This window comes from Phoxinus phoxinus, assembly GCF_949152265.1.
Source record: "Phoxinus phoxinus genome assembly, chromosome: 13".
In the NCBI taxonomy this organism is placed as follows: Eukaryota; Metazoa; Chordata; class Actinopteri; order Cypriniformes; family Leuciscidae; genus Phoxinus; species Phoxinus phoxinus.
In genome coordinates, this window is record NC_136888.1 from 17,707,230 (window position 1) to 17,725,937 (window position 18,708).

General features: G+C 38.4%; 2 protein-coding genes across 2 annotated transcripts; one reads left to right on the forward strand and one right to left on the reverse strand.

The window, feature by feature from the left end:
- Positions 1 to 6,177: 6,177 nt before the first annotated feature.
- npy4r (neuropeptide Y receptor Y4) lies at positions 6,178 to 7,379 on the forward strand (the record flags this gene model as incomplete). The annotated part of the gene is made up of 1 exon (XM_079633493.1): positions 6,178 to 7,379. One exon carries the CDS (start codon positions 6,178 to 6,180, stop codon positions 7,309 to 7,311), a length of 1,134 nt encoding a protein of 377 aa, XP_079489619.1. The 3' UTR covers positions 7,312 to 7,379.
- Positions 7,380 to 15,488: 8,109 nt separating this feature from the next.
- LOC307009337 (uncharacterized protein) lies at positions 15,489 to 17,944 on the reverse strand. Its single transcript, XM_079633019.1, has 6 exons — positions 17,889 to 17,944; positions 17,587 to 17,797; positions 17,426 to 17,494; positions 17,256 to 17,321; positions 17,029 to 17,130; positions 15,489 to 15,928 (listed from the first exon to the last, which is right to left on the reverse strand). Exons 2-6 carry the CDS (start codon positions 17,735 to 17,737, stop codon positions 15,501 to 15,503), a joined length of 816 nt encoding a protein of 271 aa, XP_079489145.1. The 5' UTR covers positions 17,738 to 17,797; positions 17,889 to 17,944; the 3' UTR covers positions 15,489 to 15,500.
- Positions 17,945 to 18,708: the final 764 nt, after the last annotated feature.

Genomic DNA, 18,708 nt, shown 5'->3' on the forward strand with positions numbered 1-18,708 from the left:
TACCCATTACTAATATTATGTAAAACAGTATGCACTCGATTTCATCCATTGTCCTGTGTGTGTGGGTAGCGGGTGTGTGTCGCGTAGAAGATTACGTCACAGTAGTTTCCTGCGGCGTCGCTATGACGACCAGGTACTATTGTGGAGGTACTATCTGCAATGAAAAATGGAGCGAAAAGCAAGCCTAGCTGAGACGAGGCGAGTCGAGCTGGTACTGGTAATGGAAAATCGCCATTAGACACCTCACCTCTCCATGACACCCTGAAGGACCTACCTGAGGTTAACTGGTCAATCTGGGGCACTATGTCAAAAGCAGCAGACAGATCCAGCAAGATGAGTACTGAGGATTTGGAAGCTGCTCTTGCCAGTCTCAGAAAATTTTAAGACAATGATCATGTGTGTTTAGCGCCACCAGTATAATTAGAATAATTGATTAAAGAAAACCTTCTTTCTCGTTTATTTATTTCTGGCATAATATTCGATCATGGCTGTTTCTCGTGACTTTTCTCTCTGTAAAATTGGGCATCGGCAACAGGTAATGGCATTGATAGTTACTCATCATTTCAAGGTAATGTCATCGCTAAATTGGTCTAATTTGAACAGTCACGCTAAAAGTTGTTTTAATAAGACAATTTAAAGCTTGGTGTCGGGAAAAAAGTTGTGTGTCATAAAAACTGCAATCTTGCATTATTACCCACCCTGTTTTGATGTAATGTAAATGGAGTCGAGGAGTCAAGACAGTAAACTCTCTTGAACAGGAGAGTCAATAATATTCCAAAAAACCTGGAATCGGACACCTCTAGGCTCCTATATGCAGAGCATTTCACAACTTGTTTGCAAATTATCGGGTATGCAGAGCATTCGCAACTTACAAATTATGCAGAGAGTCTACACTACGAAAGCAATCCGGTCAAATGTGTTTTCAACTACCTCTGGAAGTGGTCGAAAGTGGACAAGATAAAAAAAAAACACTTGTATTCAGCGTTGTCCAATCGACCAAAACGCATCTTAATACCAGGTGTAAACAGGGCCTTAAAGGTAGATCCCACCCTCCCTCCACAGCGCTTACCAAAGCACCTCCTCAAAAACACATGAGCAGAGTCTGCAAAGCGTCATGCGTTAAATGTCTCAAAGCACATAACATTACAATAATAATGATACATGTTACACATGACTGCTGCGGATTCATTTCAGCGTTGATAGTGTTGCCATTGAAACACATAAATCCGAGTCTGAGGACATGAATAGGCCTAAAACGGGGTTTGCCATCTTGTACTGATTATTGTTACGACATTTCATTATTGATTGCTATCAGGATGTGAAGAGAGTTTCAACCAGTATAACCAAAAGTGTTCATAGCCTTCCCTACCTTTAAATGTACCGTGGGCCAATGAGCATACATTTGTGTGTGCTAGTGTATTTTTGAGGAAAATATTTGTTTAAGGGACCTGAATGTGTTTCATAGTCTGTATCCAAAAGAACCTGATGCAGTACATGGTTCATGTCACACGTGGGCAGTAAGCACAGTGCAATCGCATGGGGTTATGCTTACAGTGTGAAGCCCAGCAGAATAGTTACTACAGAGACGGCACATTGCAAGGATGTGGGCTCAGAAGAAGCCCAGAGAGAGAGAGAGAGAGATGAATGTTGAGGTAGAACATCTGGAGTTGACTCAATCTGAGTGTTTATTCCCCCGACTGCCTGACAGCAATCTGCTGTAGAAGACAGGTGAGTGCTATACACACAGAAAAATGCATGTTTCTACACTATATATCTATTCAGTAACAATAAATGATCATATGAATACAATAATTTATCCATTTATTTTATCTCCTTTTTTCAAAGATGAGAGAACGGACTGAATTTATGAATGTATCAGGGTCACAGTTGAATTATTCTGTAGAGCATCTTCATGTGTTTTAAGTTTGATTGTCTGTGAATCGAGGACACGATCATTTTAAGCCTCTGTGGATGCTTTTGTCTCTTTAAGTTGGAAAGGTTGTGTTCTATTTAGCATTTTATATCTGATCAGTTTCACTTCCATATTGGAGACATTGATATTGCAGCCCACATCAGCCATTCATGCACATGCAAACATAGTTGTTCGGAATAGGTTGTGAAGCTTGAAGTAACCCTCAGTCCTCTATTGGACATGTTGACATAGACTGCAGCTCTTTGGTGTTGCCATGAAGTGAGGACACACAGGCAATTTTTTCCCTTGCACACATAAATGCACACACACCTCCTCTGATCAGTATGTTTGTGCAAGCGGGCAGTATGGCGACAGAATTTAGTGATTTTAAAAGCTTTATTTGGATCATATTTGATTCAGACTGAAAAGCTATGTCTCAGGGTAATTTGTTTTACCTTTATATGGATGTTCTGCTTCTGATAAGTCACTTCACACAGATGGGATATACAGTATAACCACAATGTTATGTGTTTATGTGTGACACATAACACATAACATTCTGTTGTGCTGACCTCTGAAAACGAGTTCAGAGGTCAGCACAACAGCATATGTGATTGTTTTGAAAATTAAAATCATGTACTAAGTATTTAAGTAAATAAGTAAAAGTTTAAACCACATCCGGCACCAGGCTATAATATCATAATCTACAGCTCAGGTTTTGTATTATGGTCAGTATGTGTATTAATGCAGATGTGAATGTTTTACAGTTTGGTCAGTGTGACATGTAAAACTGCCTCAGGGAAAATCCACACCTGTAGGAGAAGAATAGATGATGTGAGATTGGGATGATTATGAAAGGGAGAGAAAAGAATGAAACTGACAGAGAGAAAGTGCTGGAGGATAATATGATCTTCTCGCCCTCCGAGTCCTATCACAGGTGAAGAATAACATTTGATTATATAAAAGAAAAGGATATCAGCTGTAAGTCAGGGTAGCGATCACTCTTCCTCCTTTCCTCTCTTCATCACACAAAACACATGTGTGTTACCGGCACTTTTATTCTACAGCTAGTGACTTTAATTCAACCTAACAGGTTTCAACTTTTTTTAACACATTAAAATGGCCTGAAAACTGTTTTAGGCCTTCGTTGTTTATTTTTGCTAGACCCGGGATTTTTAAATTTATGATATATTTATCTAACCAAAGAGTGAAATATTCCCTCAATAATCAACGCACTTCAATGTTTACTGCGTGAAATAACTATCAACCAAGGTAAACATTGCATAATATTTTTAGAGCATTATTTTCAATCTGGAATTTAATCAAATTATGCTAAAAGTGTGAAATTATATTTTAACTGTTTGTTTGGAAACACCCACACATTTGACCATAACAAACCGATTTTCGTCTCATCTTGGCTCTGTGTTTGCCAAGTTGCAGATATGTTTGACGATGAGAGAATTCTAATATTATAATATAATTAAATGAGGCACAATTACAACAGGAAGTCCAAAATTATCTCATTATGTCTATCCTCTGATTGAGAGAGCGAGATAGAGAGAGACCAACAAAGAGAGATAAAGACAGAGCCACAACTACAGCCAAGCATGAAAATGTAATTTGTTGCGCAAATAGAGGATTGTTATGCTCATTGTTTCATAGTCAAAGGCCCTCTCTACCTTAGACTAACCTATTCCGAGTTCAGTTGGCATATAGTGAGCACAGCTGATGGCTCTTTCACATGATTTACAACAGGGCAACACAATCAGTCTCTCCACATAATGATATTTCACGCAAATTGTAATGATCAACTGCTCACCCATATGTCGTGGAACACTAAAGAAGAATGCTGATGCTGCTCTTTTCAGTATAATGACTTAAATTTCATTCTTTAGTTTTATTTAAAAATAATTGTGGTGTTTCTTTTCCGATTTGGAGCTTGACAACTTATGGTTATTATCATTCCTTTTTACTGTATGGAAAAGAGCAGTGTAAACATCCTGCCTAATGCTGCCTCAACATGCTGTTGAAATTACCGTAATTATGAATTATCATAAAAAAGATCACTTTGATAGATCAGTTTCCATGTTGGGACTGGCCGTAACTTTACCATTGCTGCAGTGATCAATATGTTTTAATGTTTTTTCCCACAACAAGCCAGCAGCCATATCAACCTGTAGTCCAAGACTGGTTGCCCACTGAAGCTAAGCAGGGCTGAGCCTGGTCAGTATCTGGATGGGAGACCTCCTGGGGAAAACCAGGTTACTGCTGGAAGAGGTGTTAGTGAGGCCAGCAGGGGGCGCTCACCCTGTGGTCTGTGTGGGTCCTAACGCCCCAGTATAGTGACGGGGACACTAAACTGTCAAAAAGCACCGTGCTTCGGATGAGACGTTAAACTGAGTTTCTGACTCTCTGTGGTCATTAAAAATGTCCTTTGGGGGAAAAAATTAGGGGTTAAATGCCAAATTTGCCCATTGGTCTCTGTCCATCTTCATGGCCTCCTAATATATAATGATTGGCTTCATTACCCTATCTCCTCTCCACCAGTAAGCTGGTGTGTTTTGGGCATTCTGGCGCAGTATGGCTGCCGTCACATCATCCGCTGCACATTGGCGGTTGAGGAGATTCCCCCCTTCCATATGTAAAGTGCTTTGAGTACCCAGAAAAGCGCTATATGTAACAAATTATTATTATTATTATGATCTATATTGCTTTCTCTTGCCATTAGAGTCACATATAATATATATGTGACTGTATATTATATCTGCATATCAGTCACATATATTATATGTGACCGATCACGGGTATATTTGTGGCAATAGCCAACAATAGGCCTACATTGTAGCCTATGGGTCAAAATGATCGATTTTTCTTTTATGCCAAAAATCATTAGGATATTAAGTAAATATCATGATCCATGAATATATTTTGTACATTTCCTACCGTAATATATATAAAACATTTATTTTTGTGAGTGAGTGCAGCACAATCGAGAACATACATTTTCTCAATATTTCGTTTTTTGCACACTCAGATTCCAGATTTTCAAATAGTTGTATCTCGGCCAAATATTGTAATTTCCTAACAAACCATACATCAATGGAAAGCTTATTTATTCAACTTTCATGTGATGTATAAATCATGTGACTGGTTTTGTGGTCCAGGGTCACACATAACCATTTGATGGATAATGTATTTTACCCAGCAAAAATGTAGTTTATTTGACCGAAATTCCGGAATCGTCAACAAGCTGTCTACTCACTTTGGGAAATGTGGGCAATGTTTATACAGTTGCCAACGAATGGGACACTACATTTTATTCAATATCTGAATATTGACTAAATATATTCTATATAATTTATATATGATTTCCCCAACAAATAGGCAAGAGTATATCTTCTGTCCCCTGTGATTCCTTTTCTCTCTGACAGCAAAGCACTTGGCACGACAATCTGATTCCACTGAAGTGAGTTAATGATAGATTTTTAATTTTTTAGGTTAACTATCCCTTTAAGAATTTTGATTGTTGATCGATGGAATGTGAGGCGCTTTTCAGACACTGCTAAGAGTAAATCAAGAACAGTCGTGCAGTGGCTTCAGTGAGATAAATGTGTGTTAGTGTGTGTGTATTCAGAGCATCTATAGATTCTCCATAGAACACTCAGATCGAAGCGATACCCGTCTGCAAGCCTGGCAACCCAAGAAACACACAAATAAAACACTACAGTCTTCAAGACACACTGTGGATACTTTGCTGAAATGGTCTGATTGTGTTCTTATTATGAGCAATTGCAGGTCCCGGATCAATGGCCACCCCCCAAAGGAACATCTATAATTGGATGCACTGCAAATCCCTCAGCAGGGTCACAGTATCACTCCTCCCACACACTTCTCTTTGATCTCTTTCTCATTATGTCCAACTACAGAAAAAGTCAAATAACAAAGCGTTCGTCTTTTTTATTTTTAATCTAAGGTGTCAACCGAGCTCTCTCTCTCCTAACCCATAGATATAAAGGTCTCAGAAGAACTGATAATAGTGCTCTGTAAGAGTCACTGTTTGGGATTAAGTAAAACTCTTGCCTTAAAATCAGCTTTAACATTCTTTCACTTTATGTCCTCATTATTTCTAAAATAACAACTATAGTCTCTATAGTATCACAGCAGCCGAAATGCATGTGGAGTGCCCTAGGGGAGTGCACATCTAATTTAGATGCTCTTTTTTGTTATTTTCAGACTCCCAAGATGGCGCTATCCTGAGGTGGCCAATGCCGTCGGCTCTCTTTGACATGCCGTGGTGGCAGGCGCTCTTAAACTCCACCCTCACCCTCAATCAAAGCAACAGTAGTTTGTTCCTGCTTGACGTCCCCTGCTGGCAATCAAGCGCCATGACACTCACACTCGTGTTATGCTACTGCCTGGTGCTTATTTTGGGCTTGCTTGGTAACATCCTCCTCATTTGCATTATTATGCACCAGCGGGACCCTCCTAACGTCACTAGCATCCTCATCGCCAACCTTTCGGTTTCTGACATCCTGGTGAGTGTGTTCTGCCTTCCCTTCACTGTGGTTTACACTCTTATGGATCACTGGATCTTCGGTGGGCTGCTATGTCGCCTAATGCCATTTGTGCAGTGTGTGTCGGTGACAGTTTCAGTTCTGTCTCTGGTTTTGATCGCACTTGAAAGGCACCAGCTCATACTGCATCCATCTGGCTGGAAGCCGAGCGTCCCACAGGCGTACATAGCCGTCTTGATTGTGTGGCTGTTGGCCTGCGTAACATCATTACCTTTCCTGGCATTCCACATGCTCAGCAGCGAGCCATACAGTCTGCTTCCAGTGCCGCTTAGCCAGCTACAGGCCTGTCTGGAAGTCTGGCCTTCTCAGCAGCACAAACTAGTCTACACCACCAGCCTGTTACTATTCCAGTACTGCTTCCCGCTGCTCCTCATGCTTCTCTGCTACCTTCGCATTTTCCTGCGGCTGCGGCGCAGACAACGCATGCTGGAGCGCCAGTGCAGCCGCAATCGAGAAGACGAACACAGGCGCGTGATGCACACCAAACGCATAAATGTTATGCTTGCCACTTTGGTGGTTGCATTTGCTGTGTGCTGGCTGCCATTAAATGCCTTTAATGTGGTGGCGGACTGGCACCAGGAGGCGCTGCCTGTGTGTTACCACAATCTGCTGTTTTCACTCTGCCATCTGCTGGCCATGAGTTCCACCTGCATCAACCCCATCATCTATGGCTTCCTCAACAGCAACTTCCGCAAGGATGTGTCCTCCGTGGTGCTACACTGCCATTTTCAGCCAGTCGAAGACAGCTATGAACACTTTCCAATGTCCACCATGAACACTGATGTGTCACGGACATCTTTTAGACTCAGAAACAATTCTGTGTAATTGGGCTTATTGCTTAATTAATTTGGAAATCAAAACCAGTGTTTTAGCTTAGATCAACGTTGACTTCCACTCCAGTGACAGATGCCAGCCCTATATATATATGTGTGGTGGAAATGTGGAAATAAAAGTACATATTGAAAATGTATTTATGGTAACTTGTTCTACGACTGTGGATTCTGATTGGTCCAAGAACCCATTTGATTTATCAGGATTGAATCCTTCTAATCCTTGTAACATTGAGGTATGTAATGCACACTGATTATGTTTTAAATTTGCAAAAGCATTTTACTCTGCTAAAACTGGTGGACTATACAGTATAAGGAAAAGGCAGCAGAAGGTTTGTTTGCTATATGGCTTTTTTCACTCAAACACAATGAAAGCTATAAGGAATGAATTAGGCGAAGGCAACACTTGCATTTGAAACATTATCTCTTCTTCCTTGAGGCACAGAGCTAAGATTGGAGGTACTGCCAGTGTACAAATGCCTGGAAATTGCAGCTAGCTAAGCCCTAATGCTAACCCTAATGTCTAGTGTGATACAAGCTAAAACCCACAATAAATCTGAATATACCTGTCAGCTTATATTGTCAGGCTGCAGCCTAAAATATCCACTGGACAAACAAAACTGTGCTGGAGTTTTTCATTTTTCTGGGGCTTATTTTTTTGACTCATCCTTTCAAACAAGAGTACACATACACACACACGCGCGCGCACACACACGCGCGCGTACACACACACACACACACACACGCGCGCACACACACACACACACACACACACACACACGCACACACACACAAAACCAGCAGAAAGATACATTGTCTGAAATGTTCTATCAAATGTGTAGTTTTTCAGAAACTATTAATTCATATTATACAATGTTTAAACTCAAAAAGAGCATTAAATAAAATTGCGAAAGAGACATAAATGTCACCTTCTTATATGTGCTTGTGAAATACACAAAATGAATATCGGTTCAGATTGTTGATCCGGTGTCAGGCCCTATGACTCATCTGTCTGTCACATAAAGACATGATTGATGAGAGTAATAATTTTGTATGATAAAGGGGCTCTGGTACAATTCATCAATTTATTTTAAAGTGCATTCCCAATAGAAATAGCATCCACATTTCAAGATTACACCCATTTCATGACTTAGTAATGCAAACTTAGTAATGTATGTTATGACATACTGTAATCATCTAGATTGAGTGCTTGTATCCTTGCCGGGCAGAACATCTTTGTCAGTCTCTGGGAAAAGGGTTGCCTTATCTGTAATAGTAGGAATCAAACAACAAATCCCGTAATCCCTTATACCCCCATACTTTATTTACTGTTCTGATAGTGACAGAATTACATTATAAAATCTAAAATATATAACCATGTGTAAGCATGCTCGGTCGCAGCGATTTTGCCAAGACATGTTCCAGGATCAACATCTTTTGTTGATCCTGGAACAACAATCCTGTCCAAAAACATATGTTTTTACCTACCCATAACTTATTGTAAAACCAGAGGGAAATGATGAATAACACTGATGTAGAAGCACCTAACCCTGGTTGTAAGCCTAAACTTGATTGAGGCTACATTAACTGTAAACCAATCCCTTAAATCTGATTGGTTGATTGTAACATTGTTCCAGGAGCAACAAGGATGTTGATCCAGGAATTATTAGGTGAAATCACGTTCACCAAGCAGGACTCGTATTTGAATGCATTCAGCAGCAAGATTGTAACAGCTCAAACTTCAGACAGATTTTAATGCCTGAATTGAATGTGACTGTGTCTTATTCTAGTGTTATATATTTTCAGGTTTTGTGAAACATTATAAACGTTTACTGTTCTGTTCTGTATCTGTGTAATGTCATATCCATGCGTGGAACATCAATAAATCTCTTTTATGGGCAATTGGGGTGATACCAAATGTTGTAAAAGAGAAAAGCTGAGATATAGAGGTAGAAGTAAAGAGAGAAGAGACGATAGATGAGTTTAATATGAATTTTCCTGGAACGGTACAGTTGGCTCATGCTATAAGGTTCTCAATTGTGCATCTGTTTGCCTGTATTTCTTCACTACACTTGTTTTGATGTTGTTTAGTTTTTGTAAATTTGATAGAAAGACAGCACATAAATTGCATAAAATTATTGGTTGTTGCAATGAATTTTGAAGTTTATATTAGATCTGATGTCATGTTTGTTTACATGTTCACTCCCCTGCTTCTATATGTGTGCACTAACTTAAATGGGTTAAATGCAGAGGGTATATTCTGAGTATGGGTTTCCATACTTTGCATTTACGTCACTTTGCTTTCACTTTCATTTTCTAATGACCAGGAATTATACTTTTATTTTATTTTGTACAGATATGTGTTTCATGTTAATCTGTGCACATGCTGCCATTTAAGTCAGCAAGTTTTTTAATGAGCCATACATGCACAAAATAAGGCGTAGGCTGTGTGTAATTTATAGGGACGGATACTATTTCTGAGAATTCAAAAACTAAACAACATCAGCAATTGTAATCTTCACCCAATTGTATTTCAATCACTGTCATAAATGTATGTAAAACATTTTTCATTCCTCTTGAAAACTGTTCTAGGTGCTTGAATGTAAAAATTGTTTTCAACAGTACTGTTTCAGTTTCTTGGAGTTTGACTTTTATAGTAGTCTTGGTAAGTGGTCTGACATTTAACATGCATAGTGTGATAAACTGTTCAATTTTAAAACATATTTTCAACAAATATTCAAACATTCATCATCATATTCATCATTGATTCTTGGTCCATTCACTCTTCCCTCATCTGGAAAAAAGTAAACTCAGCCTAAAATCAGCTAGACTGTGTCCTCTCCCGCCCACTTTTTTTTAGCAGTGTATTTTCCGGAAGTATTCTTTCTATTAATTTCTCCCATAGGGATTTCAAAAAAAGTCTTTGTTAAAGCAAAGCGATTTAAGCCATGAACTAAGCCAACCAGCTACAAAGTGAATCATAACGTTACAAACTTTCATTTGAAGCAAAAAAGTAAAATACAAAGGTACAAGACTTTAGAGTGATAAGAACTACAATCCCATGAAGCATTGTGAACAGCATAATTAAATTAAAAACAGAAATTTATAAACTAATATATATAAAAACATATTTTTCAAATATACATTCAAATATTTAAGTATTTTGTGAGTGTATAGGGAAACCGACATAATTTGCAGTGCTTCATGGGAGTGGGCGGAGCTAACAAAATATTTTGCCGTTTTGACTCTCTGATTGGTGGAATTGTGTACAGCATCATGGGTAATGTTGTTTTTCATCTTGAATTCCGCTGTTAAAGTCCGCGTGAACCGGAAGTTGCAAACGACTTTTCTCAAGTGTTGTGACGCATTTCCGAGTGAAACGGAATATTGAACAGAGGGCAGGGTTTTACTTCAGCGCTCCTCCTCTCCATCTCTCGCCCATAGCAGAGTAACGGTTTGAGGGGAGTGGTTAAGCATTTAAGCAACCCAAGCCGTCAAGCCTATGTCATCAGAAAAATAACCATTCCAGACCGGAAGTAACTTTTCAGACTTTGATTAAAGATAACCACGGCAAACTATTTTTTTCTGTGTATTAACTTGCACGGATTAATTGTTCACCACAAGACTAGTAATATCCGCTAACAAAGTAAATAGGGTCAATTTTGATTTCATGCCGACTTTAAACAATTATTAACAATTTAAATAGTTGAAATAATGTGGGTTGATGTCTTCAACAGAAGTAAATACCATTGAACAGGGTTAGTTCACCTAAAATTTAAAATAACGTCATTAATGACTCACCCTCATGTCGTTCTAAGCCCGTAAGACCTCCGTTCATCTTCGGAACACAGTTTAAGATATTTTAGATTTAGTCCGAGAGCTTTCTGTCCCTCCATTGAAAATGTATGTACGGTATACTGTCCATGTCCATAAAGGTAATAAAAACATAATTAAAGTAGTCCATGTGACATCAGTGGGTTAGTTAGAATTTTTTGAAGCATCGAAAATACGTTTTGGTCCAAAAATAACACAAAATAAGACTTTATTCAGCATTGTATTCTCTCCCGGGTCTGTTGTCAATCCACGTTCAGGACTCCACAGTGACGCTGCTGACGTAAGACGCTAATGACGTGTTATCTGGTGCGCCGTGTATTCGGGTTCAAATAAATATGGCTGGGCAAAAAAATGCAAGTCTTCCTCTGTGTCGAAATCCTTAGACATGTTTGCGAAGATTGATTTTTTTTTACAGTGTGCGTCTCCCTCAGTCTATAAATGAAGCTCGGGCGCACCAGACATTATTTTCAATTTTGGGTGAACTAACCCTTTAACAACCTTGTAGCTCACAGGTTGCCTTTAAAGGTTTATAAGATATAAAAAAAAATCAAAAGTGTAATAAAATGCAAATTCTAATTACAAAATAATTGCATCATCACACAATCAGTGTGTGCACTAAAGTGTGTATGTCAGGTTAAAACAATTTTTTAGATATATTAAATAAGGTTTAGATGTCTGAGTGAAAATGTAATTATCATTAAAAGTATTACTGTAACTGCCCTAAGCTTTATAGCCATTTCTGTCAAGATCATATTTTTAAAATACAGCTGAGCTGTGACGTCAGAAGAGGGAGACGTGCCAACAAAGTTCTATTCAAGTATGCAGAGTTTTGAGTCTGAGGAGATGAAATCCCCCTCAAAGAAGAAACACAAATATCTGGTGTGAAGAGGACCAGTGGAGAGTTGGTCAGGTGTCTGGTAAGTATAAGCATAACTTAGTGGAACGGTAGGCCCTACATGTATTCGTATTGAACCGAAACGGTACGGGCGTCACGGTTCGGTGCATGAATATACACGGAGAATACACGGTATAAAAATAAATAAAACTGTGCAAATTAATTAAAGGAGAACTCCGGTCAATTTTAACATTGAGCTAATTTTTTTGTAAATTTGGAGTGCTGTCAATACAGAGAACAACGACAAAAATCGCTGTTGCCTACACCGTGTTATCCTCTTTTTAAAATTTGCATCCTGTTGACTTCAATGGGGCAAGTTGTTTTAAACCTGCTTTTAGCCTCTTAATATTCTTAATGTTTCATTACAAGTGCCCAGCCATGTTAGATGATAACTTCAGAGTGAACACGAGTGAATCTGACTGCAGTAGATGTGAAAGATATGAATAAAAATGATGTTATTTCAGCCAGCGCACATACCTGTATTTACATCCTGTTTTCGGTGGAAGTCCAAAGTAGTCAATTGTCGAGTTCACGCGCGTGATCATAGGTAACTAAACCTATGCGCGTGAACTCGACAATCGACTACTTTTATATTATATTTTATATTGTTAACTATTTATTATGTATTATATTATAATAATATTATATGATATGGCCTATACTATTATATGATTGTACTATTTATACTACTCACTATTTTATTTGCTATTTTTATTTCATTTACTATATTATTTTACAATTTATGCTAGGCTATATAGCTAGGCTAAACTATTTGCTATTTTATTAATAGTTATTATACTAAATTGATTTTTTTTAGGTTTTTATTGTTGTTATTATTAGTATAGGCTAATAATTATAATATGCCATATAAAACAGCCATTTACTGTGAATTAAACTATTACATCTAACCTTATATTTCATCCAAACTGTGATATTAATGTTGCCCATTAGAGGGAGCAACAGGATAAGGAATATTTTAAGCCCAAACATTTTCTATCTGTTTCCATCAATTTGAATGGAAAAAAAAAACATTTAGTTCATTTAACTAAATGTAACAATGGTGTACTGACAGTAAATCGGTTTAACTTTTTAAGTTGCTAGAAACAAATAAATATAATGCTGTCCATTTAAAATGAAGATACCTTTTGTTTTATTTATTTTTTATGCTCAAACAGCAACATTACACACTAACTAAAGTTAAAAAAGTGAAATCATAACCAACCGAGATGTAAACGGATTTCAGCTTAATAGGGCTTGGGCGTCGTGACGTCATACTTGGCGTGGCGGCCATGTTGATGGCCTCGCGAATGTAAACATAACGTTACAGCAAGTGGAACGAGTAGAAGAAGCAGAGTTGGAAGAAAGAAAAAAGATGTTAAAATCCCGAAAAGGATGCGGAATTTACCGTGATACACTAAATAAGGAAGCCAGGGACCGGTATGTGGACAAAATCGGTACTATTAACGGTTTGGATCTATATGAAATTGGAAAAAAAGAGTTGAGCACCGACAACGACTTGCTGCCGCCGGTTTGCATAACCGATATCTTCGGCTACCTAGTTTGTTTTGTGAGCGCCTACACCTCAGAACAGTTCCGAAGCTACAAATCATTGAAGTCGCATGTAACTTACAGTTCACCAATGGGTGGGTTCAGGAGCTGCAGATCATAAAGCCGGCAAACAGTGGGAACACAGTAACGTTAATCCGGACAAAGGTAAGCTGTGCTTCACCTAACTGCTAATGTTAGTTTAGTAACAACCATTCACACATGTAGCTGCTACTTTTAACTATGTGTTTCAAAAGTATATACACGTAACGTTATTTGAGCTTTTTTCCCGCTGTCTTCCCGTTTTAGTATTTTCCTGTAAAATATCCCGTAGTTTAATAACGTTACAGTTTTGTAGTACAATTTTTTTTTTGTCAGCAGAGGGATAGCAACAGAAAGATGAGTGTTAAAATTTGTACAAAACAAACTAGGTAGCCGAAGATATCGGTTATGCAAACCGGCGGCAGCAAGTCGTTGTCGGTGCTCAACTCTTTTTTTCCAATTTCATATGGATCCAAACCGTTAATAGTACCGATTTTGTCCACATACCGGTCCCTGGCTTCCTTATTTAGTGTATCACGGTAAATTCCGCATCCTTTTCGGGATTTTAACATCTTTTTTCTTTCTTCCAACTCTGCTTCTTCTACTCGTTCCACTTGCTGTAACGTTATGTTTACATTCGCGAGGCCATCAACATGGCCGCCACGCCAAGTATGACGTCACGACGCCCAAGCCCTATAACAAAACATAAATTAATATTGTTGCTGTGTTCGTTTTGTTGTTAGTCCGATCATTTACTAGGCAGAAGCTTTAAATTAGGCCAATTACAATTTAGATTAAATTATGATATAGGCTATCATTCGCGTGATTTTTTTTTTCCCAAACCAGCTCGGCGCAAACCACGCCCCTTAACCGAAAACCACACCCCGGAGCGACGACTCGCGTCTATGTCTCGATTTCATTGGTCAACTCTATCAAAGCGTTGATTGGCCGCACATCGCTGAAATCCAAAATACAAGTATACAACTTATATATATATATTATTATTATTATATAATATTTTATTTATAAGATAAATAAATAAATAAAAATCATAAAAACTGTAAATAAAAAGAGGTGCTTTTTTCCCCTGTGCAGTTACTAGTGTTAACGAGTGTCCAAATTAAATATTTCACGTCCGCACACACACACACACACACACACACACACACACACACAAACCAAAAAAGAGCTTTACAATGAGAAAACTACACGCGTTATTGTATGTAACAAATCTTCCAGAAAAAGATGTCAAAAACAAAACAAATATATACATTTTTATTACACGTTTGCCTTTTATGGGTAAAAAAAAGCAACATTACATACAATTCACAATTTCTAAACATAAATTTAACTTTAAAAGGATGCATGAAAGGAGTTTTTATGTGCAGTTGCTACTGTTAACAAAAATTCATAGCACAGAATTGATAAATGATAAATAATAAATAATACGTTTAACTTATCTACTAACATACAATTTGAAACACTGTTAATTACCCTGTACCTGTAATTACCCCCTCCCTCCCTTCCTCCCTCCCTCCCTCCAACACACACACACACACACACACACACACACTCACTCTCTCACACTCACACTCTCTCTCACTCACACACACTCACACACACTCACACTCTCTCTACTAACATACAATTTGAAACACTGTTAATTACCCTGTACCTGTAATTACCCCCTCCCTCCCTCCCTCCCTCCCTCCAACACACACACACACACACACACACACACACACACTCTCACTCTCTCACACTCACACTCTCTCTCACTCACACACACTCACACACACTCACACTCTCTCTCTCACACACACACACACACACACACTCACACTCACAACATACAAACTTGTGCCATTTTAAGGTTGATGCGAGTAATTCATTGCCACAGACTCTGACAATTTGTGGCGTACCCTGACAACCCTTTTCCCTCTATTCCCTGCATGTCTACTGTAGTCATGCTCTGAACCAGAAGTACTTTTTCTGGGGCGTCCAGCTGTCAATTGTCGCCTTGAACCAGTCTTGGTTGATCTTCGGGCCACTGCTGTTGGCTGACAGCCAATAATGGGACCTGGTCGTCTAGCAGCTCGTCTTAACGCTGCTGCACGTTTTGACACCGACATCCCTTTCCCAAAACAGTAAAATGCAGAGAGCAGTTGTGTTGGGTTGTGCTGCATCTTTTCAAACTGCTTGGCCATTGTAGTCATGGCATCACTGTAGTTGGAGTTTTCAGCCAGTTCACTAAGTAGTCCAAGCATCCTCTTCACAGGAGATTGAGGTAGAGATGCTGTTTAACAAGAAAACAATAATAACAATTAAATTGCAACAACCAATAAAAATAAAATGGCACAAATACTTGGACCAGGGGCCGGTTGGACCACCTGTGCGTAAGTTACAACTTAGCCTGGTTTTGACGTAAATGGGCACTAAGATACAACTTAAGCACTACTAAATATTTTTTTGCGTTGCCCCATTAAACTTTGTTGAAGCATAACTCTATGTATAAAGTAAATATTTACAGAAGCCTCCGATCAGGAGTAACGGGTGAGATAAAATAGCAAACAGGTTAAACTGCATCAATAAGCTCTTCTTTAACTGACAGACTTAAATTCTTTAGACATATGTGATAATGCTGACATTTAAACTCACTTACATCTTAAGAGAGAGAACAGAACATTATTTGAATAGATTGCTTTGTTAGCGGCTCATGAACACGCACCCGTCTTACTGTATGCATCTGTCACGTGTTGTGCATGTCAAATAAAATCAGTCATAATCAATAGATGCTATTTCTTGTGTTTTTTTTGTATTACTTATTTAGTTATCCTTATTAATTAGTTTAAAATACAGTTTCTGAATGTTAGTTACATATAAACACACCTGTTATTCATGGTTAAGTGTCATATTTAATGGAAACGTATTTGTATTGTTAAGTGAGGCAAAATAAGTTAGAATGAAGGATAAACTGAATCTGAATGCTTCTGCTCTATTTCCAATTTACATACTTCATTATTTGGAAAATAGCATAACGTGTTTTCTAATAGTTTTATTTTTTTATACAGACATAAACGGTCCCTAATAAACATTTAGATCCAAAACTTGCCAAAGCTCGCTTCGCCTCAGAATGCCTTTATTAACCCACTATGTCAAATGGATTACTTTTATGAAGGATAGTTGCGCTTTTTGGAGCTTCAAAAACTCGGACACTATTCAATGTCATTATTAAGCTGGGAAGAGTCAGGATACTTTTTTATAACTCTGATTGTGTTCGGCTGAAAGAAGACAGTCAGATACATCTAGGATGGCTGGAGGATGAGTAAATTATGGGATAATTTTAATTTTTAGTTTGAACTGTTCCTTTAACTCTTCTAAGCTTCATGAACTCACCTCCCTCTGAGTTACTGTGCATACAGTGTTGGTTGGAGTATGCGGCCTCTAGAGTAGATGAGCTGGGGGAAGACCGGTCCAGCTGATGCAGGTCTACTGTTCCTTACAAACAAAATGAATATAAATATTGCAAGAGAATTTCTGTTAATTATGTCACCATTGGAAACAAGAAAAAAAAAAGAATAAATTGAAAAACAAAACAGCACCAACCCTCCCTTTATACTGACCATCATCTTGAGCAGTGAAATTGTACTGACCATCCGTATCGCAGGTTTCTTGTCTTGGAGGCATGTCTATAAAATGTGTATACTAATGTCACACTGCTGACTAGTTTTTTTTTTTAAATTAAACATGTATAATGAAGGTTATATGTCCCACTTGTCTTAAGCTGTCTTACCTGGTGCCAATGTGCTTGACTTGGGCATATTTTGCCTTAAAGGGTTCAGGAAGTCAAGAGAAACTGAGGCTGTGAAGAAGATGAATCGGACATTGTCTTTAAATACCTTCTTTAGATATTTGCCACATGTGTGAAAAGTGATTCTGCAAAAAAAATATTACCTTTTGTTATTTTCAGCAGCTCAGCTCTCATTTCAGCTGTTGTGGGGAGAAAGTTGATGGAGGTGATGTTGTAGTTTTGCACCACTGCTGCCTGGTGTTTGCATGGTGCCCCACTATGGCCAACTGGACATGTGCAGAGTTCCAACTCCATGTCCACGGTATAGGTGTCTCCTGATGTGGAGGATTTCACCTGAAACTTCTTCTCTCCAATCTAACAGTGACATGAAGACATGACATATAGACATATTTACAAAAAGATCTTGCAATTTTATAATGATTCATATTTTTAAATTATTCTTCACCTGAGAAATATCAGACGTTTTAATATTACTTTCTGTAGCAAGGAATCTTGACCGCTGGAATGATCCGCGTGGTTTGCGCCGAACTGGTTTGGGGAAAAAAATCACGCCTATCATTCATGTTCGTTCTCATAGCTTTGATTGGCTGTTTGCCCTGTCAATGCGATGATGCCCGCCAGCCTCTCTCTTATGGACGTACCCTCACTCACTCACTGTCCCACTCGTCTTGAACTTCAAACGTTTTCTCAGTTGCAAATCGAAGTGAACACGAAAGTTAGCCTACTAGACACGAAATTATTTGTGAGTGAGTATGTAGGCTACTGATCATTTAGCTCGATAAGCACGTGACCATCCCCTAATGTTTACCGGTGATTTACCAATCGTTTCGATCAATGATTACATCTCTAAATCCGATCTGGACTAGCCTACTTAATGATAATATAGCCTATTGTTAATAAATAAAAAAATATAAATAATCGCGGTCACTGAGGTAAGCGTCTATTTACGGTAAATAGGCCTACATGAGTTGTGTTTGACAGGATTAAAAGAACAAAGCGACTATAGCCTACTGAAGTAGCTTGTTCTTTAAAAAAAAAAAAAAAAAATTATATATTTTATTATTTTAAAATATATTAAAATATATGAATAAATAGCCTATTAACTTTAATCAGAGCTTTACAAAACACCCAAACACTCGCATGAAAACTCTCTGAGCTGACCGGCTCAGCTCTGCCTCCCCCAATTCTGTTCACAATTCTGTTCACAATTCTGCCTGTGCTGTGGTGCGAACAAACCAGGCACGGATTAACGCACGGGCCTACTG

Excerpts from the sequence above, each read along its gene's own strand:
- LOC307009337 (XM_079633019.1), bottom strand. The coding sequence starts at position 17,737 with ATGGAGTTGGAACTCTGCACATGTCCAGTTGGCCATAGTGGGGCACCA. Across the intron at positions 17,322-17,425 it reads GTCAAGCACATTGGCACCAG|ACATGCCTCCAAGACAAGAA; the intron begins GTAAGACAGCTT and ends CACATTTTATAG. Across the intron at positions 17,131-17,255 it reads TTTCACTGCTCAAGATGATG|GAACAGTAGACCTGCATCAG; the intron begins GTCAGTATAAAG and ends TTTGTTTGTAAG.